This window comes from Syngnathoides biaculeatus, chromosome 3 (assembly GCF_019802595.1).
Source record: "Syngnathoides biaculeatus isolate LvHL_M chromosome 3, ASM1980259v1, whole genome shotgun sequence".
Taxonomy (NCBI): domain Eukaryota; kingdom Metazoa; phylum Chordata; class Actinopteri; order Syngnathiformes; family Syngnathidae; genus Syngnathoides; species Syngnathoides biaculeatus.
The window spans coordinates 8,837,426-8,864,783 of NC_084642.1; the positions used below are offsets into that span (position 1 = coordinate 8,837,426).

Here is a 27,358-nt window from a genome sequence, read left to right on the forward strand (position 1 = left end):
GGGCCGGTAAAAGTCACTTCCTCTGCACATATATTCCACTGGTTTCATTCTTACCTTTTCCGCTTGAGTGCCTCTTTGCAGCTGTTAAAAAAAAATTAACAAATTAGCCGCATCACCGCATAAACCAGGGTTGCAAGCGTGTGAAAAAAGTCGCGGCTTGTAGGCCGGAAATTATGGTAATGTTATTAATAGCAACAGTTGTCCCTTTCACGCTCCTTGTTAAAAGCCAGCGATTCTCTGCGTTTTTCTGTCTACAGTCATTTTCTGCCGTTAATGATAGTATCACACGTTTAATTCACTTACGTGTATGTAAGGGTATTCCGCAATGTCCGGAGAGGGGCTTGAAGTTTAACACCTGACACTCAGTTCTTCCTCCCTGATGTACTTAAACAAATTTTCACACAACCGTCTGGCAAGACAGTTGTGCTGATGTTGCAATCCAATTATTGGTTGCTGGAAGGTGTTTCGGGGGTGTGAAAGCACTTACAACAAGCTGGATTAGGTGTAAAAGGCAGAGCCATCTTCTGTTATGGCTCAATATGCCAATATCTGTCTGAAAGAGGCTTGTATCGCTCCCACATGCTTTAAAGAAATTTAAACATACACTTAATAAAACACACTTTTTAAAGTGTTTATGAGCAGCTGTTCACGCTCTCGCTTTCAAGATACGGCGTACTATCGTATAACTCCACTGTGATGAAAGGAAAAGGAGACTTTTCTCCAAAGAAGATGCATCGTGTGGTTGTTTCAAGTGGTTTATTTCACTTTCATACTATAAAACTGAAATCAAAGTTAAAAGAATAAATTCATTAAATGTTGTACACAATTGGCAGCGGCAGTTGGTAAAGCGTTGGCCTCACAGTTCTGAGGACCCGGGTTCCATCCCGGCCCTGCCTGTGTGGCACACACCCCCAAAAACATGCAACATTAATTGGACACTCTAAATTGCCCCTAGGTGTGATTGTGAGTGTGGCTGTTTGTATCTATGTGCCCTGCGATTGGCTGGCGACCAGTTCAGGGTGTACCCCGCCTCCTGCCCGTTGACAGCCGGGATAGGCTCCAGCACTCCCCGCCACTCTCGTGATGATAAGCAGCCAAGAAGATGGATGGATAAAAAAAATGTTCAGCCAGATTTTGGTGGATTTTGTCTGATTAATAATTGACTAATTAATAATTTCGTCTAACAAACGTCTGCCATCGTAATGCAAGATTACTGACATACATGTATTCTCTCTTTCTTTTTTTGAATAACTACTGTTCCTCTCAGTATCTTCTTGCACTTAGTTTCTCACAGTAGACATAATTGTTGCTTGGCATGCTATGGCACAACGTGGCAGTCACTCACATTTGACAAGCGCGACCGTGCTCACAAACCTGCACAGTCGAGCATGAAAAATCACGCGTGTAAAATTTATTACGAATAAAAAAAAAATAGGTATTGAAAGGCGTCGCTTATTTTGTGTAGTCTTGACATTATATGTATGTGTTTATTTCATAAACGTTAAGAAAAAAAGCCTTCTCCTAAACAATCAGGATTCACCCGAAAACAGTAAATACAAGTTAAACGTACTGAGCGTGGACGGAAGTTAGGCTGAAAGCGCATGTTCAGAGCTTCTTCATGTACTGCGAGCGCATTTACGTCGAAAGTCATCAGCATCATGAGCCTCGCCAAAGGAAATTCAGTCACACTGAAAACATTTCTGGGATATAACACAGGTCATTTTTCAGTACCTAACTATAATAAGTATGAGATTGTGATTTACTTTGACTTGATCTAAGTTCTAACGTTAGACGAGTCCGTACATATATCTAAATGCGAACGGTCATTTTCCCCGTGGTACGGGTTATCTTGAACTTGAAAACCTTTGCCCTCTACATGCTTTAGGGAGATATAGATCATCTACTGCTAGCTTTCATCAATGGATTGACAATAGATAGCGCCGTAAATTACGCTAGATTATAACAATACATCCCGATTGCCAACAGGAATGTTTGTTTCAACGCACACTTAGCTTGTTGCCACGAACGCCGATTGTGTTGAACTAAACTTTCATCATTTTCAAAACATTGCCGGTATAGACTGTTCGTGTTCATTCCTTGACAGGCCAGTGCATTTAACCTTTCTTCAGATAAAGTCTGTCAAATCCAGAATTATTCTTGATGAAAAGTTTTAAATACCGTATTAAATCAGGTTCTACTAATATCAGTTGAAATTGGAAATGATAATTTGAGTTAGAATTTTTTTTCCATTTTAGTTGTGTATTTGTTTATTTTATTTTTCATTTACAGTTCTGTTATATTAATCCAGTAAGTTATTTTAAGATACTGAGATTCCGTCCCTAATCACACCCGCAACTTTATCTGCGCGCATGACTGACCACACCCGTACATTTTTCAAATGTGAGTGACTGACGTGGTACTGTACTGACGGCACGCAACTTTAAATTCAGACTTGTTAAAGGCTCGAAAACCCGTTTCAACCATGATATAGTAGGATAAAACTCCCTTTACAGTTCTTACTCATGAAAATGTCAAAAGGTCATCAATTTTCACTTTTCCTGATCTATTAGAAAATGTGGACATTACATGCTTGTTATGGTCACCTTGCTAGTAAATTTTAAGCCCAATGGTCACTAGTCTTATACAGGGCCTTGGAGCCTGTAAAAAGCTTTAATGGGGCATTAATGCTCCCCTGCACTAGTGGTATCCCAGAATACCAGTGTGTCAAACCCGGGATGGCTCTCACAAATGTCATTTTTATTGTGCGGCTTGTTTCAATAGGTTAAACCTCACATGCCGTTATTTATAGTTGCTAAGTACTTGTACTGCTGTGGTGCTACAAGGAAGTCTAATAGGACGGGAGCAAACTTTCCACCGCGCAAGCTGTGGCACGGATGAATGAAATGGCCGTCCGTTAGACAACGGAAAGCGTGGAATCTTGTTTTTCCTCCTCTGCTGGACACGAAAGGTTACCATGGTTCCCCTCAATGCCAGGCTCAGAGGTCAAAGGTGTCCCTAAATTGTTCAGTGGAATGAAGGGCAGCCAAAGAGAGCCCAGTCTCTAATCTTCCTTCTAATAATACTTAAATTTTCTTAGTTACACCGACGGCCATGACAGGATCTTTTTTTTTTTTTTTTAATTGTGGTGATAAGTTTGGAGTGGTTTAGAACAGCACTCCATCAACTTTGTATTAATATGGTGGACTTATTTAGCTGCATGAGTGAGTGTAGATGCATGACAGCTAATTACAACCAGGGTAATAAAAGTATTGTTGAATTTATACCTCACTGCCAGTGTCAATCAAAACTGAGGAATTGTCATGATTGAAACAGTTCTCGTTTTGCTTCTTTTTGAATTGTGCAAGTGCAGCCAATGTTGTGGTCGTTTTGTTTATAACCAAGTTATCTCAAAGTAAACTGAAGGTGTTGTTAAACAATCCATACCTACACATTGACCTTTATTATGGAGATTAAAGACAATGCAGTCACTGTGTGCGGTGTGTGGAAGGCAAGTGTCGAATGATTGAAAAAACTTTGGAGATGAGATAAGGGGCCGGGGGAGGAAGGGAGATGAGTGCTCCCCCTCGGCTTTCAGGGGTCACGCCGCTTGCTCAAGGGAATAGTTCTTTGTGCAGCCAGGCCAGCGGTCACTTGACTGTCCTGCAGGCCGCATAGAGCGACGGCACATCTGCCAGCCTGCCACTGATTGATATGCTGGGTTTTTTCGGCTTTGCATTCTTCTCCTCTGGCTTATCAGTCAGTTTCTTTCTGCGGAGCCACTGTGTGTTCTTAAGGCCTCTTTCTTCAATTAATTAGTGACCCAGCTCAATAGAACTGCATTGACTGATTTCATCTGCAACAAGAGCGCTTTTCAAACTTTTTCAGTGGGGCCTTCGCAGAGAGACTTTTTTTTTTTTTTTTTGTCGTCTGACATTCTTTTAGTATGGAGTTTAATGAATGAGGTGATCAATTTTAACGTCTCCCCTAAATGATTGGACCCTCGGGGGCAGGTTGAGTTCGGACAGGAGAGCATTGTTGGAAGCGCGCATGTAGTTAAAGTCGCAGAGATGTTGATTAGCCGTGTCTCAACTTGGGAGTTTTTCGCATTACGAGCCAGCTTCAGAGGCACCCTTGCTTGGGTGACTTTTTAGGCGGGCGGGGATTGAGCAACTGCGGAAGTGTAGTGCCCTCGCCAAACACACAAACAGAACATGAGAGCATACAGTCTTTATAAAACCCCTTTTATTTCATTACGTTTTGACCATTTAAATTAGTCAAGTCGTCATGAAACTGGAAAAAATAATTACAAAGAGGATTTAACCCTCTCTGGACCAAATAAAATTTTGTAATTTTGTAAAAATCTGATACTTTCAGAAAATGATACTCTGGACTTAAAATTTTTGATTATATTAAACCTGTTGCAAATTTGCAACCCTGCCCGGAAAGGGTTAATAATCATTTTACAGCAATTCCATATTTTAGGGTAACTGCACGTCTTATTTTTTTGTGGTTGTGGTTTTGTGGCAATGTTGAACTGTGTAGACTAGTGACTGATCACAGTAACCAGAGCAGAGAGGCTGAACTAATTCCTGGTATTTTGTAAGGGAACCTTTGTTTGGGCTTGACCTGTTCGCTGACCTTCCGTTTGCCGAGTTTTTGACATCTGTTGTAAGGAACAATACAAAAAGGTAACATTATTTAAACTTAAATACAAGCCAATTTTCTCGCCATTGCTTATTACTGTATTGATTTCCTTTTTTTGGGAAATATTGCCCTTCGATTGACCAAAGACAAATTCAGGGTGCACCCCACTTTTCAGAAGATAGATGACTGGATTTTAGGGAAATAGAGTCAGATAGGCTGTGAGAGAACAACACACAATGCTATTCTTGAAAAGTCAGCAATGTGATGTGAGCGAGTTTATAAAGCTGCACAGGGGTGGTCAGGCCATGCATAGTTTTGCCTGATCTTGGCACTGGGCGGGATTTGTGGAGGTCAGAAGTTAGAGGTCATCTTACTGGGGAAGGGCAGATGGTCAGTTTCTTTTTGCTTTTGGGGAATGAACTCAAGTATTCATTATGCTCCAAATTCTTGAAAAAAAAATACAAACGGTCGATGAGAATAACTTTAAGATACCAACCTGTAAAATATCATTATATTAGTTGCTATCTCTTGAGGGTGTGTTAGCTTTTATGAATTAATGCATGTATTTGAGTCTTTGGGAAACCTCACCACCTAAAGTCTTAAGGTCAGTGGTCTATTCTCAGCTGTAAGTGCAGCCCTGCAATCATCGATTTTCCACCTTGACTGAGTAGATGATCAATAATCAATGATCATCACGCTGTTTGTCAAGCTGACAATTATTTTTTTTTCCTGAGTAGGGATGCAGAGGATCAGTGCTGCTCATCTCTCATGCCCTCAAGCCAGATCACTCCAGCATTAACGTGGGGGAATGGGGGTGGGGTTCGGGGTCAGTGTGGGCTTGTGTGTGTGAAGAAGAGGGGGGCTGGAATACCTTTTCCCAACTGACACCGAGCGCCCAGAGTGGATCTTACAACAGAGGGGCAACAGCTCCGGACTAATCTGATTAAACATGACACTGGTTGGTGCAACAAAAAAAAAAAAAAAAAAAAAAGAATAAAAAAAGAGGGCTGGGTTCTGACAAAGAAAGCTACTGACAGCATACAAAGCTGTGATATTTCTCATCTCATTGATTTTCATAAAACAACTGTAGTGCACTCAACTAAGACTGTAGCGTTTATTCAGTTAAGTTGAATATTTCAATGACAAAAATGGTCGAAGCAAAATCTTGCTCTCAAAGTTTTGCATTGAATAATTTTTCCTCAGTGACTGATATGACTGAAATGGAGTGCATTTGTCCAAGTAGAAGTAAGTTTGAGATCATGTCACACTTAATATTAGTAAATAAATAGATAAAGTGCAATGGGTACCACCACAGGACTTCTATGATCCCCAACGAGATAAAGTATCGATGATGCCCTATTTAATATACCCAGATGTGGGTGACAGTGCTTGGATAATTTGTACTGGTCAGAGTGCAGGGAGTTTTCGGGTTAAGATGGTCTCGACTTAAGACGTTTCGACTTTACAACGCCTGTCCCGTCTGCCGTTTTGTCTGGCTAATGCTTATCCGTTTTTGTGCGCCGGGAGTATCTTCACATTTTTCACCCTCCTTTTTAGACATTATTGCCTCAAAGAAGAAAGATGTGTCTTTTAGCAATGCTTCTGGAGCCAAAACAAAATTCATTACCATGGAAACGTAGCTCAAGATCATAAAAAGATTGGAGAAAGGAAAGACACCAACACCACCAAGGCGACCGTAGTGACAATTATTAAAGACAAAGCCCGTTTTTTAGCGCATGTGAAGGGTTCCGTTCCTATGCCGGATGCAATGTTCACAAAACAAGATTCTTTGATACTTGTCGAGATGGAGAGGATTGAGGACCAGGTTCCTTCGCAATAGCTAAACACAGCCCCCCCTTCTTCTCCATCCACCTCTCAGCAGTAATGCTAAGTACATCATCTTGTTTATTCCAATGTATTTGTTTTTTATACAAAGTATTTTGATGTAAATTCTGACTTTAATGGTGGAATCCGACTTAAGTCCAAATTCGGGTTAAGTCGCTGCTGTAGGAACGGATCTCAGTCGTAGACGAGGACTCCCCTGTAGTTTGAATAAGTTCCTTCCACTGACTGCTTTAAATATTTGAAGGATTATTTTTACTTTTACTTGAGTTATATTATACTCGAGATTGACACGGACTTTAAGATACAGCCTCGTACTAATTACTACAACTACATCCAGTGTAATTGTGTGGTGTATGTTTAATCTTTTGTTTTTATTTATCAAATATGTTCGTATTAAACTGGTTTGAGGACCGCTGTACAATTCTGAAAAAGTATTTAGGGCATCAGTGATCAATCAACTGCAACACGACTTTCATCACATTTGTGTCGACAAAAAAAATAACTGTTGTCATTTCCGCTACATGCAGAATATTTTGAAATACAAAATATAACCGCTCGGCACGTGTAAGTGTCACCTCAGTAACGATATATCGTTTCGTACACATAGGCATTGCTGTAACTTTCTATCGAATATATTGTTTTCGTGGTGAGTGACCCATCACAGAGTACTACTAGCTTCTTTTACTGACTGACCTGAGGTTACCAAAGCTTTTTGAGCAAAGAGGGGGATGGGAGCGCTGTGTGACCTAATGGCTTTTAAAGGCTTTTACTACCCCGGAAGACTGTCGAAAGAGTGCATTTACCAATAGGAAAGGCTAAAACAACCCTAATCCGTACATAAGTATGCGCCTCTGATGAAGCTTGGGTCTATGTAAAGTTTATAGTTAATGATTATGGCCCTTTTAAGGTGCTCGTTGCTCTTCTGTTGGTGACAAGGCTCAGTTTCAGGAAACCTTATCCATGTGGGATTTTGTTAAGAACTCATGTCGCTCACTTGGTCCTCATTGACTGAAGTTTTGAGTATGTGTAGAGATAATACGTGATGTAGTGTTGGTTATTATTGCTATTCTACCACTTGGAAAATTTCGAGTACATTTCCAGAAGGTTTCAGGTAAGCGCCGTTGGAAAATGAAGATGATGAATTGGAAACCTTTCATGGTAATGTTTTGGAATTAGTGGAAATTGAAGTTAATTTAAAGAGTTATCATATCCTTCTTTTGTCCTAAGCAAATTTACTTACCCCGATCGCCGACTATCTTTGTGTTCCCTATTAAGAGCCAGTCTTGTATTTATTATTATTACGTGTGAACAAACAGGGACGAATATTACTTGAATAACTCTCGTTTTAATGTTTCACTGTTACTGTCCACCTGTATTGGACTCTTGACACACCAGATCTAACTGAAGTAATTTGAGTCAGATGAAGTTGACTCTGTGGCAGTTTTCAGTCGAAGTCTGATATACATTATCTCCACCTACTCTAATATTAAACCCCAACACATTCTGTTTTTTTTAGTCACTTGTGCATATTAAGGATTGTTTGTGCCTTGTTGGAAATCTCTCTAGGAGTAGCATATGAAAATCAATAATTTAACAAGTTGAAGACATCAGATGATTGAAACTTGATCAATTAAGAAGTGAAGGAATCAATTAAGCACTTATTCAAAGACACCATTAAAAATCATGGTTTGTTCTGTTCCACTTCAGGTATTTCATCGTTTACAACTCAGCCAACGTCGATCGTGGTAACTGAAGGCTCAGTGGCCAGATTTTCCTGCAAAATCAGTGCGCACCCTCCTCCCATCATCACTTGGGAGTTCAATCGGGTAACGTTACCCCTCACCACTGAAAGGTATGCACTCTGATGTTTTCACTCCAGCTTCATCCTATTTCTTTTTTTTCTTTGCATACTTGTTCAACAGCAGTGTTATTTTGAATAGTGCCTCTCAGGTCGTAACGTCATGCTAGCATTATGTTCTATTTCTTGTATTTGATTCACCCAGAATCACAGTCCTGCCGAGCGGCGCTCTTCAGATCCACGGGGTGCAGCGGGCCGACGGTGGCAATTACCGCTGCGTCGGCACCAACATTGCAAACCGGCGACGCAGCACGGAGGCCACGCTCACCGTTACCTCAGGTGTGTCAGCTTCTGTGGCAAGTATGATGTTGTTTTTAAAAAAAAAAAAAAATCGAATGAGAAAGATGTATTTGCAACTACTCCAGAGGTTGTGCTTGGCACAATTTTACACTGTTTTTGCAATTTTTTTGCATACTATTGACTGTCTTTATTTGCAATAATGGTGGTTTTAAGAGGTGAATTAAGTTGGGCCAGCCACCACTGAAGTCCCATGGATCAAATGCATGACCCGCAACTGGGTGCAATTTAGTGCACACCACACTTAACGTGTACTAATGCTCCCTTCACGTTCTGGCAGCTCCCAATCCCCGGCTTCCCCAGAGGCCACGCATCATAGCCGGGCCTCAGAACATCTCTGTGTCGGTTCACCAGAGCGCCACTCTGGAGTGCATGGCCACAGGCAACCCCCGACCTATCATTTCCTGGAGCCGAGCAGACAGCAAATCTATTGATGTCTACCACACCAAAGTGCTGGGAAATGGCAATCTCATCATTACGGACATCAAACCCCAGCACAGAGGGGTCTACGTGTGCAGAGCTTCTACTCCTGGGACAAGAAACTTCACTGTCGCTGCAGCCAATGTTACTGTACTTGGTAAATATACACAGATGCTTATGCATTGTAGTACTCTATATTTACATCCAACTACTGTGTGCAACTGCATGATGACAATTTTGGATATACTATAATGTAACAGCTTGAGTATTTTAGGACGTGTAGTAGTAGGTCCTCATTATCATTTGAATGCTGTTTCAAATTTCAAAAAATGTCAGTTCGTTATAAGTGTTTAATAAACCTCAGTTCCCCTTCATTAGTCATTAACATATCCATCCATCCATTTTCTTTGCCGCTTATCCTCGCGAGGATCGCACGGAGTGCTGGACCCTATCCCAGCTGTCCACGGGCAGGAGGCAGGGTACACCCTGAACTGATTGCCAGCCAATCGCAGGGCACATGGAGACAAACAGCTGCACTCCTAATCACACCAAGGGGCAATTTAGAGTGTCCAATTAATGTTTTTGGGATGTGGGAGGAAACCGGAGTGCCCGGAGGAAAGCCACGCAGGCATTCGTACAATTGTAAAAAAAAAAAAAAAAAAAAAAAAAAAAAAGAACATTTACAAATATTCATTTAATGCTACCTTATTTTTCTTCTACTTGTGTTGCTAATATAGTCTGCGATATGGAACTGAAGAATGAGCACTAACACTGGTTATGAAACAAAAAAATAAAATCCCTTCTATTGTACATGGCCATAAACGACCACCTCTTGCTTACATTCCAATTGCTATAAATATAATCATTATTCAGTCATTCAGGACATCCGGCGTAAAACTGTGCCAAACAAATATGCGTTTATCTGAGATGACACGCTGTGGCAACCCCTAACGGGACAAGCCGAAAGGAAAAGAAGAAGAGTCATTCCCGTTCATATTTGCTCAATTTCACAACAGACAATAGAAGCAAGGTGGACGCAAATAGTCAATGCACCTAAAATAAGGAAAAAATTCATCAGTATTCAAGGCAATGCGAAATGTGTCCATTTCATGTATTGTGTTGTTAATATTTATTTCCTATTGATGTCTTTCCTCCACAGCTCCGCCTTCTTTGGTGGAGTGGCCGGAGAGTCTGACGCGTCCGCGTGCCGGCACGGCTCGCTTTGTGTGCCAAGCTGAGGGTTTCCCAGCGCCTCAAATCACCTGGCTCAAGAACGGAGAGAGAATTCACTCCAATGGTCGAATCAAGATGTATAGCAGGTATAGTTCTTGACATCAGATTTTACTGTATATTTCTGTGATTCATTGAGTTTTATAAGCATCATAGAAGATTGAGGAAGGAAACCAATAGACATTTTAACCATGATGCAACTTATGCATGGAAAACGTTTGAGTTTTCTCCGATGGCACAACTCGTAAACAAACACTGACATGTCAATTGATCAAGGCAGATTCACAGAAAAAACAGGGGAAATGACTTGATTGATTGTGATTTTAGCCTTGTCACCTACCAGAGTAGTTTGAATGTGTGAAGTAGCCACTACGAAAAGGACAGACTGTTAACTAAACCTCTTTCACCTGGTGTGCACAAACAATCTCTCTCTGGCCAGTATAAAATGTTTGTTTGGGTTGTCTTTCTTTGAGTAGTTTAGAAAAACACATCTAGCCCACTAGCTAATGTCACTCTACAACAAACTGTCCATTTCAGCGTCAAAAGAGCACATCTGTGGCATTAATCTGAGTATTAGAAAGTCAATTAACAAGACCCTCAATTATAATATAAACCGTCTATTTTTAATACATTTTCTTACTGGAATGTAAATTACGATTGCCCTTCTGTCTCTGTTCAAAACACTTCACCTTTTTGACACTTCAGGCAGTCTTGTGATCTTCTCTTAATTTATCGTCCTTACAAAACATTTACAGCCGGATTTATTTTGTTTGTTCTTTTTAGGGAATGGGGCACAAATAACCTTTTGTGGCACAACCCCAAACACAAGTTCTTGTCATCTTTCAGTTGAGTTCAGTAGTAGCCTCCTCACAGCTCCCTTTTTTCCCCCTTCCACCTGCCTTCCCTTTTCTGCCACTTTCGGCCTTGGATAGTTTACAAATATTATAAAATTGTTTGTTGTTTTTTTGTTGATTTATTCATTTATTTATTTATACCAATCTAGGCCAGCTAAAAACAGTCCAGATGAACAATTAATGTATGTATGTCCTTCCTTACATTAGGAAGGAAACTGAATAATTGAAATCACAATCAGGGACTGAAATTGATTTCAATCTAACGTGCTCCTGCTCTTTATTTCACTGTCGCCGCTCATTAAAGGTAATAAAGCAATCGGAAAGGGTGCACACGATGAGGAACTTGTGTGTGCACGTGTGTCCCACAGCAAACTGGTCATCAACCAGATCATTCCCGAGGACGACGCCATCTACCAGTGCCAGGCTGAGAACGAGCAGGGCTCCGTGCTCGCCATGGCGAGGCTCATCGTGGTCATGTCGGAGGACCGCCCCAGCGCGCCCAGAAATATCCGAGCGGACACTGTGTCGAGCTCGGCCATCCTGCTGGCTTGGGACAGGCCGCTCTACAACTCTGACAAAGTTATTGCTTACTCTGTGCACTACATGAAGGCTGAGGGTGAGTGGAAAAATGCATGAGAACACAAATCATATTGTTATATGACACAGTATATAAAAAAAATTATTAGGACAGCTGGTCTTTGTGACAATAAATGGTGGTGGTCATTTCTGTCCATTGCTGTGGTCAAGGCCTGCTCTCTTACAATCTCTGTTCTGGTTTATCCTGAATCGTTCCCACAAAATTTAACACATATTGTAGAACTGTACTTAGAGACTAAACTACACTACACTACTACTACAACAACAACTAAACTTAACCCTAACTCACTTGGTACAATTACCGTATTTTCCGCACTATAAGCCGCACCTAAGAGCCTTTAATTGTCTCAAAAGCCGACACTCCGCCTTATAATCCAGTGCGCCATATATATGGATCAATAGTGAGCCGCAACAGCTCTCGCAACTACGGAAAGCAGTCGCTGACTCCATTTTCCCCTGTAGAAGAAGTAGCGTGTGCGGCATGGAGACCCCAAAATGGCTCTTAAAAGACACGCTTACGACGCAGAGTATAAACTCAAGGCGATCAGTTACGCGGTAGAACACGGGAATAGAGCAGCATTGAGAGAATTTAACATTAACAAATCAATGGCGTGGAAGTGGAGGAAGCAACAAGATGATCTGCGCCAAGTAAAGACTAAACAGGGTTTCCGAGGGAACAAAGCGAGATGGCTACCCCGGCCTCTATACTGTAGCGTCTATTCTATGCGCCTTATAAGGCGGTGCACCTTATATATGAAAAAAAGTTTTCAAATAGGCCATTCATTGAAGGTGCGCCTTATATATGAAAAAAGTTATGAAATAAGCCTTCATTGAAGGTGCGCCTGATAATGCGGTGCGCCTTATAGTGCGGAAAATACGGTATACTTAATATAAATACAAACAAAGCACTTTTGTAGTGGGTATTTTTATAAAATATTGACGATAAATCTGGATAATTCTGACTGATCTTTTAAGACCCATGCAATAGTGTCTTCCGTGACATGAAAAGCACCAAAACTACCAAAAGAAAGAGTTCGTTGTTCTTTTACCAGAAGTTTGTTTTGAGCCTTTTTTCGTTTGTGTTTTGGATTTTATAAATTTTTCAGACTTTATCTCAATGCTGTATGAAAGTCTGTATGTTAGCAAGAAAAACCCTGTAATTTCTGCCTCTTATATGCTTGAAGGCAGTGGTCAGATAAAGTAAAACTAAAAAGAGAGGAAAAACCTCCTTATCTTGACAAACAGGATTTAGACCCCTTTTGGAGGAGAGTGCAGTGGACTTTGAAGGACCTGGGGCCCTTCTTTTGGCTGATAACATTCAAGTAGCAAAGAAAACTATTCAACAAGTCACAAGGATTGCAGTGTGGCAGCAGAAATGACTTCCAGCCTTCCTGGGAACTCTTGGTATTGACAGCAAGAGTCATAGTGGAACAATGTTGCACCTTTAGGAAAAAATCAACGTACTCATTCAAGACCGGCACTCCACTCGCTTCAATTGGTGAGGGGAAATGTACAGAATTCAACTGGGAAAAAGGAACACCTGCCGGACCCTGTAGGAGATGAATAAGGCAAAAAAAGAAGAAGTGGTTATTGTTAAATTGCTGGCATCTGTCATGCTTATTGTGATTTAGATGCATTGACATCTCCACAGGCTACGAGAAAAGCTGAACATTGCAGCACGCAGTCAGCAAGAGCTACCACTAAATGGAGTCTCTATAAAGGAGAAACTAATTAGCCTGCGTGGTTGAGTGTCCAAAAGTAGTAATAAAAGTACCCGGGAACCCAGTCAGAGGGTGTGAAATGTAAGAGGAAGCAGACTTTTTTCATCTTTTCAAGAAGGCTTGAAGGAGGCATTCGGCCAAAGGACACAACAACAAATGTAATTTGTAAGATGTAAAAGGTTGTGGGAGGGCTATATGAAAATGGATTCATTCAGCACCCACAATGTGATGTCAGCCGGGGATCTGTCACTCATCATAACGGGGAGGGGTGTGGGTTCTCATTCGCTTCGTGGCAGTGCTCATGAGCTCTGGCCCCCTGGAGTAGATGACTGCTGCAGCCCTCTCATGCTGCCTGGGAACCCCTTTATCTTTTATTCGTCCGTAGAAACATTCACAGTAGACTTTTATTGCTCGTGCTGGAATCACTTCTCACAACACAGGTTAAACTAGAGTATCAACTGACAGGTCCTTGCAGGTGTTTAGAGGCTAAAAAGAATCCCACCACACCACTCAACAGTAGCACTGCAATGCTCAATTTCCCACATCCTGTCCTGCCCTTTTCTGTCCTCCCTTATCTGTTTCTCTTGGTTAGTTATTGCATGTCCTCACCGGGTGTCCCTCCAACGCCCACCCCAGCACCATCTGCAAATAGCTGTTGTAATGATACTTGTGTTCAAATATCTAGACTGTCTCGCTATTGTTCTGCTGTGGTTCCCCCTCTCCCCACTTGTCCACTCTGCCCCTCTGTCTGTATCTGTATGTCCCTATACCCTATAACTCTTTTCTGTCCATCTGGATTTTCAATAAACATCGGGGTGTGTGTGTGTGTGGGGGGGGGGGGGGGTCAATGAAATACTGGAAAATGGTCCAAAAATAAGTTTTTCTTCAAGCTCTGAGCTTTGATTTTTTTTTCCATTTTCCTGTCAGATAATTGTTTTTGCAACTGTTATTTGGTTGATTTTTAACAACTTATTGGACACAGAATGCATACTTTTTTCTATCGATCGATTGTTCAAGGGTTAATGTGACACACTGATGTTTTATGGATCATGGTGTCGAATGGAGACACTTGACAGTTAACTAATTTGACACGTCCTCATCTGTTCAGGATTAAACAACGAGGAGTACCAGGTTGTCATCGGAAATGATACGACTCGCTATATTATTGATGACTTGGAGCCAGCTCGTAACTACACCTTCTACGTGGTGGCCTACATGCCCATGGGAGCCAGTCGCATGTCTGACCACATGTTCCAGCACACGCTCGAGGATGGTGAGGAATTCAACAATCCTGCCTTTAGAACACAAGAAAGAAGAAAAGGGGTTCACTATTGTTTGTTTTCAAGATGTTTTATTGCAGTTAATGAGCATCGTTGTTGAGGTTTGCGTAAAGGGGAAGATCAATATCTAAATCCCTGTGTTAGTGTTTTCCTCTCTTATTGTGTACACAGGATCATTTATGGCTCTGTTAATGGTAATCTTCCATTCTCTTAGATTCTTGATGCTCATTTTCATGTCAATGGTTGGCTATGCAGAACATGATGTTACTTTCAGGTCATGTCCACATCAATATGAACAAACATGCATTCCCTTTCTATACGGGTTGAAAATGAAAATTCCATTCTTGTCTACTAAAATTTCACTTTGAAAAAATTACCAGAAAAATTAGCAGCTTTCATTCACGAATAACAATATGATTCCCCTTATTTCCAATTTGTCTTATTTGTTATTATTTTTACCCTAGGAATTACTTTCTTTAGAATTGTAAAATCTTATAGTTCTTGGTTAGAGCGCCAGCTGTAGCTTTGGCATACTCTTTTATGGACATAATTTGCAGTCCAGAGTTAGAAATAGTATAGTATAGTATAGTATAGTATAGTATAGTATAGTATAAGAATAATACATATCTGTGGTGGCAAAAGTGCTCACATTCTATTGTACAAGGAAAGAAAATATACTCTAGTTGAAGTATAGATCCGACACTTTTACTTAAGTATAGTACAGACTCTGAAGTGTTAAAGTGGGTAAAAATGATTTTTTTTTCAATTACAGCACGTACAATAACCGAAAAGTTATCTCAAGGGATGAAAAAAAATTTCTCTTTTTTTTTCAATCTGCAGAATAATAATAAAAAAAAAAAAATCACTGTACACAGGTTTGGTACGAGTTAAATTCTGATGGGATAATCAGGACTGAACTGATAGGTCTTTTACTGGCAAAACATAGAAACAAAACAAAAAATACTGAATTTGATAATTCAATGTAATTGATTTTTTTTTTATTAAATTCATCATATCCACTACAAAAATACACCTCAAATGTCCGTTTTCAAATGTCAGGCGTAGAAGTTAAAATGCATGAAAATTTAGAAAAATTAAAAAGTAAATGCATAGTGACAAGTCAGATCTTCAGATAGTGTACATATTGATAATGAAAGTTGATTCATTTCTTTGAGAACGGGTTAGCATATAAAACTTAATCTCTCCTGTCTTGTCCGTTCCTAGTTCCCCTCCGCGCCCCCGAGATCAGCCTCACCAGCCGCAGCCCCACCGACATCCAGGTGTCGTGGCAAGCCCTCCCTGACAAGCTGAGCCGCGGCCGAGTCTCGGCCTACCGTTTGTCGTACCGGACCAGCGCTGAAAGCACAGTCTCTCAGATTGAGCTGCCGGGAGAAAAGACGCAGTACCTCCTAGAAAACCTGCAGCCTGACACCATCTACCTCCTGCGAATCGCAGCCGCCACCAGTATTGGGTGGGGCGAGCAGTCGGCCTGGACCTCCCACCGCACCCCGAAGGCATCCAGTGCACAAGGTAAACATGGCCTTGAGCCACATAAAAATCACATTAAATACATTTACTCCATGTACAGTGATACCTGGACATACAAGTTCAGATTATGAGTTTTGTGCAGGAATTTTTTTACACCCCAAAAATTTGAAACTGACTGCTAAGAAGAAGCAGATGGTGTCCATTCAATTGTTGCATGAAGAGACCATAGCAAATGACAAAAAATGAAAATAAAATAGTGAAGATTAAGTTAAGTTGAAGTGCAAATAAATTTTTTGCAGTTGAAATTTACTCTGTGAAAGTGTCTGAACTTTATTGTCCTCAAGCGGACAAGGAGTGCATAATAGAAGTACATACATTATATTGTAACATGAAATCATGATGCACAAACTAACATTATTCACATTTTATTGTATGATGTTGTATGTTTTTATTGTTGTATGTTTTTTTTCAGTGCAACACTTTAGTGTGCTAATTTTCTTGTTCGAAACCCGTTGCACGCATTTGTGGCAAGTGGAAGAGTTTAGTGGCTTTTCCATTCATTTCAATGGGAAAAGTTGGTTTGAGATACGAATGATTTAAGTTAGGGGCATCGTCTTGAGATGAATTTAACTCTTAAGTCAAGGCATCACCGTATTTAAAGAAAAGTCAAATCTTTCTGTTCTTTCTAACTGCTTGGAGAGGTTTGCCAATAATCTTTTGAAGGCAGTGCGTTGGTTACTTGATGACCTTTTCCCTGTGCTGTCAGAAGCACTGGAAGGGTTTCAGTCATGGGTCATAAAGGGTGCCACTCCGGTGGGAGAGAGAAGATGACTGTTTAGAATCTTTGAGATAGTAGCAGAGTAGGGAGCGGTTGTAGCATTGTATTTGTTGCATTTCTTTTGTTGAAATTCAGGCATCTGCTAAAAGTCACCTTCCTTCCCAAAATAAGACTGTGTGAAATTGCTCCCTCTGTCGTCAGGGAGGTCGTGCCTGCTGTGTATTAAGTGTGAAGCAGCTGGTAAAAATCAAATGAGTTTCGTTTTTCAAAGACGACAACACTGACTAGAAACACCTTCCTGCAGGGACTGTAGCTTCTTGCGGAGAAATAGTGATTCTACCACTGTACGGGAAGCCTTTTGAGAATTTGTTCAATATCCTTGATATCCAATTTACCAAAAACCCACTACTTTTGTCTCACTAGCAACAAATTTTACCAATATTTCAAATTTGTCCTACTATTGAGAATAAAAACCTAAGTTAGCTAGCTCATCAGGGATCTCACATAACTGCTTAAACAGATTTTCCTCTGACTGTTTGTCCAACATGACGCAATCCTTTTTCTTATGCCCCCTCCTCCCAAAGTCCCTCTTTCTCCTGAACTGCATTTGGAGCCCTTGAACTGCACCACAATTTTGGTGCGCTGGCGGCTGGCACAGAGAAATTCGGCTATTGCGCAAGGTTACAAACTCTTCTACCATGAGGAGAGCCAGCCTGAGAGTGCCCCGCTTCAGCTGCGTGCCTCGGATCACTCCCACACCATTGGAGGCCTCGGTGAGTTGGACTAAAATACAACTATTACTGTATTGTGGTACACTGAATACTGGGGATTTTGACTCTGTAAACTGGTAAGACATCAAGCAGGCTTCATACCAGAAAAAAAATCTCTGCACCTATATTTCCTAATGTCTGATGTGCTAAATGGTAATTCAAAGAGTGTCAAGCAGACACACTAACTTAGTTTAACATCATTAAAAATGTGAAAATTGTGCTGTACCCTTGGATGGAAAAAAGGATCCTGAGGTAAAGAATTTAAAACAGTGTAGCTGTCCCTCAGCTCAATGGACAAGTGAGATGTTTTCAGATGAGGGCTGTATTTAATCTGCAGATTTCTAGTATCCAACACTGAGAAAACAAAGTACTAAAGATCAGTTCTAATATCAAGACAAAGTTCAGTAAAGCATACAAATCTCTTTTTATAAGCACAAAAAACATTCCTTTGTGTCCTTCTTTTGTTGAAGTCAGAGAGAGAGAGAGAGAGAGAGAGAGAGAGAGAGAGAGAGAGAGAGAGAGAGAGAGAGAGAGAGAGAGAGAGAGAGAGAGAGATAGAGAGAACTAGTTTTTCCTTGGTAGCCCTCACCCCAATTCTGTGCTCTGAAAGAGTAAGTAAAGAAAGAGCTTTGGGACAGTCAGTATGTCATTTACAGATTGCACATCCATCCATTGATCAAATTTTAACATAGAAACAACATTTCGTACACCTGCATAAGGTAAAGTAATACAAAAATCTCAATCTAAAAATCTCATCTCATACAAGATTTGTATCAGAAAGTCGAAGGTTGAACGACTAAAGTTTTTTTTGTAGTTGACTATAATGTAATGAAAGTCGAGTTGAAGCCAATTAATTGACGACATCCTTGAATATTTTTCAATACAATACAGCAATCCCCAACATTTTTGCATCACAGACCTGGTACAGGTGAAGACATTTTGCCGGTTTGTACCGCTGAACTCCAATGAGGGAAAAAGTTCTCGCCAGTTCACAGTTGTTGCCTGTGCATTACTGGACATAACATTTTGATGCCAATCAGGAGGTGCGCTCGTTCCTCGCCACCGGTCCCGTGGTTGCGAATCTTTCAAAACTAGCGGTAATTGGAATAGCCAAAACTGGCAAGGCTAACCATTCTGCTCATTCACAACAAGCTTTTTGTCAAGACTGGGTCGCCCCGTTGGACGAACACGTCGCTGGTCCTCGAAGTGTTGTAGTCCGGTGACAGCGGCAGATTAGAGTCGGAATTCCTTCTTCTATGGCCCGAATTTAAGAAGATGCAAAAACACATAATTAGCGATTGGTTGACTTAAAAAAAGTATAAAACTTTGACGGAGTGTGGTAAAGTCACCTCGTTGACTTGTCGACTATTTGGTTGAAACTTTCTCAAAAAGTTTAGCCTTTGCAGAAATTAATACTAGCTTTTGTTTGACAATGTCAATTAATTTAAGAATATGTATGTTATTGTGGTTGGAGTTTGCAGTCATATAAAACTACACTAGAGCATACTGAATGTTATGTAGAACTGATTCACCTTTGGAGCTACTACTGATGGAACTTTGTCTGCGATTTTGATACAGCTGTACGACTATCCCTAGATTGTGCCAGTGTACCTAATATTGTGGGTAGCTAGTTGGCTTTTCCTCCCATTTCATGACTGATACATTTTCAAAAGTTTTGTGTGTTGTCAAGGAGACTTTCATTATGCATGGAACACAACAGCGCCGCATCCCACTTCCATGACCTCTGTGTTGGACCGTGTGTGTTTCTTTTCAGCAGCTGCTGTATAGTGTTGGGAGCACATTGCAGCTCCTCTGGCCCTTGAGGTCGCTGACATTCATTCTGGCCTTTTTTTTTTTTTTTTTGGGGGGGGGGGTGGTCTCACGCAATGCAGTGGACAACTGACCATCTGTGGCCAGAGGGGGTCAACCAGGTGGCCAGCAGCTGACTTGTAAATCAGGCCGTGTGATGCTTCTACAGCATCCGACATTTCATTTAGCGCTTTGGTTTTTAAGGTGTTCCTGGAGCATCCTTTAATTGCTCTTATTCATCAATGTAAGAAAAGACATCTGTCTGATCTCTTTAAATGTTTATCTGTTCTCCTCATATGACAATCTAATCTAATCTCGTCACTTGATGTCGGACGGGGGGTCCCTGAATACTTTGAATAATGAATTCACGGTGAGAAAGAGTTGCTGATAATCATTAAGCCGCTGTGCACTTTGGTGACATCAAACCAAAGTTTGCGCTAACTAAGGATTCCTCTTTACCAAAGGAGCATCTTGGTGGCATTTTGAGAAGTTGGGACGGGCTTTCGTGGTGGCAGATTTATTGCGTGTTTTATGGCCGCTGTGAGCAGGGTTGCTGACATCAAAGACCCTCATTGTGTTTTGCTTTAAGCGTCACAAAGCTCGTTTATTGGCCCATGCATGAATGCAATGCAGCCCTTCACCGGCCAAGCTGTAGGCTAAACAATCGGGGTGTTTACATGCACTCAAGAAAACTGAATTGTTGGATTAAATCCACTGAAAGAAGACTTTTTAAATGCGCCTTAATGAGACAGTGCTTGACTTTTCGAAAGTTCAATTACCACACCCAGATGAACGTACACAAACTCACTTGATCAGATATTACAGGCAACTTTCCACATATCAAACAGACAAATTTTAACACCAAAACAACTTTTTTACCCCTTTTTAGGATTAAAATGAAAATAAAAAAATCTGTATTTTGTATCATGTATTGTAATAATATTCATTTTTGCATCTTGTTGCCCTAATGAATGTTACTTGTTAATAATAGAGTTGGACAGAGAAGTCACACATTGTTCTCATGTGAGAGTACTGTTACTTTTTTATTAGAATATGTGTCAAGAAGAGTAAAAAAAATTCACTTGCGGAAGAATGAATAAGTACTGGATACTGTGGGGAAAAAAAAAAACTACTCAATTACTGAGTAACTAGTGAGTAAATTCTGTTGTATTTTTTTTTTTTTTTAACGAAAGCATGTATGCAAATTCAGATATTGCACATCACCTGAAGTGAAACAAATAAATGAAATCAGCAGAATAGGCTAACCAGGCAGAAATTATAGAGCCTTTCTTTTCAATAATTGTGCAAAGCCCGTCATTGTGTTCAGTCATTACAGGAGCAATCTTTTTGAATCATGTGGTTGGCGTTGAAAAGAGCATCGGGCCTCCTGTGACGGAACATCACAACCAGTGCAAGTGAAAGTCCCGCTGGAGGGACTCCCCGTAAACAACTTTACAGTTTTTACCAGCTTGTTTTCATGGTGATTAGTGTTCAATTGTGATGGCATTGCTCGGAGGCATTCTTTGTGTAGTGAAATTCTTCAACGGGCTTTACGGACATTTGAAGCTTCACAGACAAAATCAGCACCAGATATTTTTGATAGCTTCCATTTCCATTCTTGAGCTGGCTTTCACGTTAAATTTCTGGCTCTTACCTAGACAAAAAAAGGTCTGAAACAGAAAAAGAAAAAGATATGTGAGGGGTTCTCTTTTATCCATCCATCCATCCATTATCCAAGCGCTTATCCTCACAAAGGTCAGGGTATCTATTATAGGAAGAAGGTTTTGATGTGAGTGAGAGGGTGTTTTGGGTGTGAAGTTTTTTTTAGGGGGGGGGGTGAGAGGTATTTTGGTGAGTGTGAGAGGTTTTTCATTGCATGTGAAGATGTTCAGCGTCGCTGAAATTTTTGGGTGTATGAGAGATGATTTTTGATGCAGGTGAGGATTTTCTGGCTGTGTGTGAAAGAGTTTTGGTGCACCTACATGGGTTTTTGGTATAAGTTTATTGGTGAGACTTTTTCATGAGTGAGTGGGTTTTTGGAGCGAGAGATGTTATGTTAGAGTTGTTTTGGTGTTTGAGAGTTTTGGGGGGGCAGGTGAGATGCACGGTGCACTTACTGTATTTGCATTTATTTTTATTTTGCTTTGTTTGTCTGCAGCATTCTCGGCATTGCAAATGAGAATCTGATCGCATTTACATTACCTGGATCGATAGATAGATAGATAGATAGATAGATAGATAGATAGATAGATAGATAGATAGATAGATAGATAGATAGATAGATAGATAGATAGATAGATAGATAGATAGATAGATAGATAGATAAGATAAGATATGTTTTGGGGTGTGAACGAGAGAGGTTTTGGAGTTGGTGAGGATTTGTTTGGGTGAATGTGAGTTTTTTGGGGTGACAGTTTTTTCGGTGAGTTCGAGATTTTTTTGGGGGAATGTTCGAAAGGGTTTTGGGTGTGTTTTTTGGTTAACTTGAGAGATTTTTGGTTAAAAATGAGAGTTCTTCACTCTTTGTTCCAAGTGTAAGGTTCTCAGATGCGGTGAGAGTTTTTTGTGGGTGCAGCTGAGAGCTTTATTTCGCCCCATGAGAGGTTTTCTATTGCGTGAAAGTGTTTTCTGCATGTTCATTTTCCTGAGGACCAGAACATTTATATAATTTCTTGTACCTAAGATGGCATTTCAAATACATCTGTTGTACATTATTCATCCGTCTCTCTATTGTCAATAATAGTGACTTATGAACGCTCAGTTGTGACAAAAGTGGACGCTGCAGATTCAGCTCCGCGTGTGCAGCTTCACGTGGGTGTGTTCGGAACTCTCGGGCAAAGTAGAGTTTGACTATCCCAAATGATTGAAAGCGCACTGGGAGGGACAGGAATGTGTTCCGGAGGTTCCGGTCGGGTGTAAAAGGTGTGACCTTTTTCCCCCTATGTGTGAGTGGACTGTGTCCTTTGCCTGGCACATAAGAAGAGCTCAAAAAATTCATACTTTGTGGCACCAGGCAGCGTTATGTAACAGCTTCAGATTCATGTCTAATAAGAAGACATCATCTAACATCCATTCCAGCGATTCAAGACCATTAAGTATTCCACATTATTCCGGTGTTTACTTTAGGGATTATTTTGCGCTGGCATTTGTGTTTGTTTTGTGTGCGTGAGGGTGAGAGTGGGGATGTGGGGGACGGGATGATAGATGCCGGGGTGTGGACTCATGTGGGGAGTTGACATTTACGGCCTCCCGTTCAGGACAGGCTCGCTTACGGCCTGGGGGCCCTTTCATGGGGCAAAACAAAACCTCAGAGGCCAATGGGATCTGCATTTTGGCAGTAAAAAAAAAAAAAAAAAGAAAAGACTCACCACTAATGGCTCAAATATGTCCTTTAATGGAAACACCATGATTTATGGAAGTTGGGCTGTGAGAGATTTACACCAGTGGGAAGCACAGGAATGTCCTTCACTCACTCAAGACTGGAAAGTACAGTATTCTAAGAATACAATTTGTTGTGACGAAGAATTTGGAAACTTGCTCATCTGCTCTCCTTGCTTATAAGTTCCTCATGTATGCTGCAATAATTAGCCAAACTACAGGTTGACGTGGTTGTTTACACCCAAACCTGCGAGAATATTTTTCTAACCATTTTCACAGTTATCGCAACAAGACACAAGGAGCCCAATATCCTGATTTCCCGATTTTTGGTCATGTGATGTCCGCAAATCAAATTCCATCAACGGCAGACGGCGATATTGCCCAACATGGCAACCCCCTGAGATAGGTGAAAATTGTTGAATGATACACTTTAATTCTTACGCCACGAACGGAATATCGCATGCAACATATTCTTGCCCCCAAATAATGTTCATTTCCCCTATTAGTGAAGGCTGTTTATTTTAATGTTTATTTTTATTCCTGTTTATTGGGGAAGGAAAATGATAAATGTTCCACAAGGAGTCACGGTGGATTATCATTATGATGATATTGTGAAGTTAACCTATTATGCAGTTTTTAAAAAGGCACAAATGCGAAGATAGAACTTTTGTATTCTCAAAGGTTGAAAGTTCAAATTTCAAAACATTAAATATTGAAATAAACAGAATTTTCCATTGTAAGTCAAATATTGGCTGTTTCTTCATTGAGTTATCATTTTCTGTTCCCCTTATCCTCACAAGGGTCACAGGGTGTACTAAATTTACAATCTTCAATTAACCTACTTCATTGCTTTATTGTTTAGATTTTTTTTTCTTTTTAATTCTAATTACAGTTGTGTCTTCAGATATGACTGATTCAATGTAAGAGTTTTGTGAGATAAGCTCTGTAATTATGTTGATTTCTTTAATTTGACTTCTGTTAAAAGGTTTTTCGATGCAAAGCCTGCATGGCGGCAGGGTAATGAGACTCAGCTCACTTCATAAGCCGTATGAAATAGCATCAACAAGTAGAATCGCAGGTTTATTGTATAAAACAACCACAAAACTGCTTTAAGGTTTACTAGCGTGATGCTAAGATAGATGGGCTAACGCATCCATGTGGCAGCGTTATAACTATTTAAGAAACAGGTGTTGAACACAAATGCCGCAACACATATACTGTATACCGGCAGTATAAAAATATAGACAAACATATGCTCTTTATCCTCTGCAAAAAATGACTACGAATAATATTTACTGAATCCCCTATAGTCGTTTTAAAAATCTTTTATGTACCCAATACTACTGCTATCTGATGGCCATGTCGCACACCTGAATCATGATTCACAAAATGTTTTAATTCTTTTTATTTTATCTACTCATTGTATTATGTTTTTATACAATGAAATATTCTGCAGTTATGAATGAAACTTGTCTCAAAGTACCAGGTTACTTAAAAATGGACTCCGCTCCGCGCCCCAAACTTGAACGGATGATTGTCATAACATCATATTAGACATTTCAACTAATGTTAAAGAACATAGAACACAAAACGCATTTTCCCAAGAAATTGTGTCCCCTAAAATATTTTCCCATGTGAAATGAAAACTGCTCCTGGGCCCACTTTTGGAAGTTTGTTTGTACTAACACAAAACAGCCGACTGTATTTATGATGAGCCGCACTACTTTCATCATTAAGCATTTTAATTGGACTCTTAGAAGCATTCTCCTGTTTTTGCACTCACTTCCTGCGCTTGATCCTACCCACCCCCTGTTTCCAAAAGAGCCCTATATCCCCTCCTTCTGCAGGATTTAGCTTGCCCGGATTCCGTGTCAAAGGTCACGGCCCAGATGTCACAGTTTACGACCCCTGCTCCCCCAACCCTGTCGGAGATCCTGTGTGGCATAATTACGCCAGGTCCTTTGTATTGAGATGCAGGCTATATGGTTCTCTTGAAAGTTGAACACCGAGGTGTCAATTGTTCACTCAAACAGGGACTTCATGCAAAATATGATGATGATTGAGGCTAATTCAGAAGAATCCCTGAGAAGTTCTTCTCATAGTCCACACCCGTGACCTGAGTTTACCAGAGTTTTATCTCAAACTGACCTCCTCGCCTTAGTCTGGCTCCAGTGGAACTCCTCAGGCCTGGTGGTGGGGGCACCATCCTCCCTCTCCTAAACAACTCCACCCACAGGCACATAAGTCCTTCTCTGGTGTTTCTGACAAAAAGTCTAAATTGCCCTTGGGTGGAATTGTGAGTGTGACTGTTGTCTGTCTCCATGTGCCCTGCGATTGGCTGGCAACTAGTCCAGGGTGTACCCCGCCTCCTGCTCGACGATAGCTGGGATAGGCTCCAGAACTCCCTCGACCCTCTTGAGGATAAGCGGTTCAGAAAATGGGATGGATGTATGGATGAATATAGGACTCAAAACTCAAATTGTAAGATTTATGACTTGACTTGGGACTTGCATGCCTCGACTTGAGAATTGACTCAGAACTTGCGTGTGGGACTTGATTTGGAAAGCAATGACTTGGTCCCACATTTGCCTTTAGATAGACGTGATCTGACAACAATTTTTGAAATACAAGCAGTGGTTCAGACGGTTGTTTTTACTTTGACTTGTGTGCAAAAACTCGAGATACAAGTACTGTTTGGTGGCAAGGAACTCAACCCACAATAAGCATCCCAAAAAAGAAGCTTCAAGCTGTTTATTGACAATCTCAATTGAAGTTTACTGTCAAATTAAACATAAAACGAAGATAATTACACATTGTGTATATAACACAACCACAGAACTTAACCTTACGTCCACTCTCTTATTATCAACACATAATGGAAAATACCATGGACAAGCCAGCGAATGGCATTTATGTGTAGTGGCATTTACCTTTGCTACTCTTTAACTAACAGATATTTGAACAAACGGGGGAGCATCACAAGCAAATGTAAAATAACGATACTCACAGGCATAGGTATTTTATCTTCTGTGAAGAACAATGACTATCACTGTGATCTACTGAGTACTTGGGACCCATTCCCTGTACAGTATATCCTTATACCTGTATCTTATACTGCCCCCAAGTGGCCAAGTCACTGTTGTCACTGGAAGCAGGTGTACCTAATGTAGTATCTATCTTGTGAGTATAGCTAAATACAGAAAGGGACATTTATGGTCATGTTTGAAGAAAGCTATATATTGTTAGCCTCGTAGCATAAATGCCCAAGTGCTATTTTTTTTCCCCCAGAAAGCATTGAAAAATTACTTAAACTATGCTATTTTACTTTAAGTAAAGGTGTGGAAAAAAAATAGCATCTCACACAATTATTGTTTTAGAAAATATTTTTACTTGCTGAGCTATTGTTGCACCAGTGAGATGTTTGTATTCATCCCTTGGTGAAATTTTGGAATAAAGGCTTTGATCATTTTTTTTTTTTTACGGCGCCTGAAATCTTGGATTATATTGGTTCATGTCCATAATGTGATGTTATTTTAGATCCTCATTTATAAGACTGTCATAAATTGTTGCACATTCATACACATACTTAAAATAAAATGCAGATATTTTCTATGGTATAGGTAGATTTTATCTGTATTTTCGTCTTTGGTGAACCTTGTTTTGAATAAATTGAATTAAATCTGGTGACATGACCCTGGTCCTTAAGGTCACTGTGTCCTGCAACTGCTGTTGACCACCACAAATGTCCTTCCTTGGGGATTTTGTTGGTCCAGTTGCAACCCCTTCACCCCATAGATTGTGACTGTGAATAGAAATGGCCACTGACCGCTGACCTGGGCTGGAGAAAGGATCTTCTTCTCCTTTTTTTTTTTTTTTTACCCCACTCAAAAGATGGGTGTCAGGCTGATGGATCTAGTCAAAGTCTTCCAGTGAGAGCATCTGTCCCTTTGACATCGCTCTCACATTCACCACACAATCACATCCAAAAGCCCACATTGACCTGACACCCACACAGTTAAGATACGTGCTATTAATCCTCAGTGATGATACACATAAATCTTCGTGGCTCTTTGTTGAAGACTCCATGCAGACTAATTTTGACGAGCGTTCCTCTTCGTTCTCTTTTAATGTAGACCCAAGGAAGAAGTACCATGTGAAGCTTCTGGCTTACAATTTCATTGGCGATGGCTACCAGGCAGATCAGACTATCAGCACCCCCGGATGTGTCTGTGAGTAACCGGATGAAAAACATGTCAACAACACTTGAAAAAAAATATATTTAGGCAACCATTTCCTTTTTTGCCCGGACTTTCCTTTTAATGAACTCTTTGTTTTTGTTGTATTATTACACACCACTCAAATATGGATTTCGGCCCCTGGTGGCTGAGT

At 40.5% G+C, this 27,358-nt stretch overlaps 1 protein-coding gene across 2 annotated transcripts in view; it reads left to right on the top strand.

The window, feature by feature from the left end:
• Nucleotides 1-27,358, top strand: part of LOC133497875 (protogenin A-like) — a 44,081-nt gene that overhangs the window by 7,688 nt on the left and 9,035 nt on the right. For both annotated transcript variants that reach the window (XM_061814118.1, XM_061814117.1), the window contains exons 3-11: nt 8,197-8,341; nt 8,493-8,626; nt 8,925-9,221; nt 10,224-10,383; nt 11,517-11,764; nt 14,575-14,739; nt 15,971-16,276; nt 17,597-17,785; nt 27,103-27,198. In XM_061814118.1, coding sequence (XP_061670102.1) covers nt 8,197-8,341; nt 8,493-8,626; nt 8,925-9,221; nt 10,224-10,383; nt 11,517-11,764; nt 14,575-14,739; nt 15,971-16,276; nt 17,597-17,785; nt 27,103-27,198 — 1,740 coding nt within the window. The remainder of the gene's footprint in view (nt 1-8,196; nt 8,342-8,492; nt 8,627-8,924; nt 9,222-10,223; nt 10,384-11,516; nt 11,765-14,574; nt 14,740-15,970; nt 16,277-17,596; nt 17,786-27,102; nt 27,199-27,358) is intronic.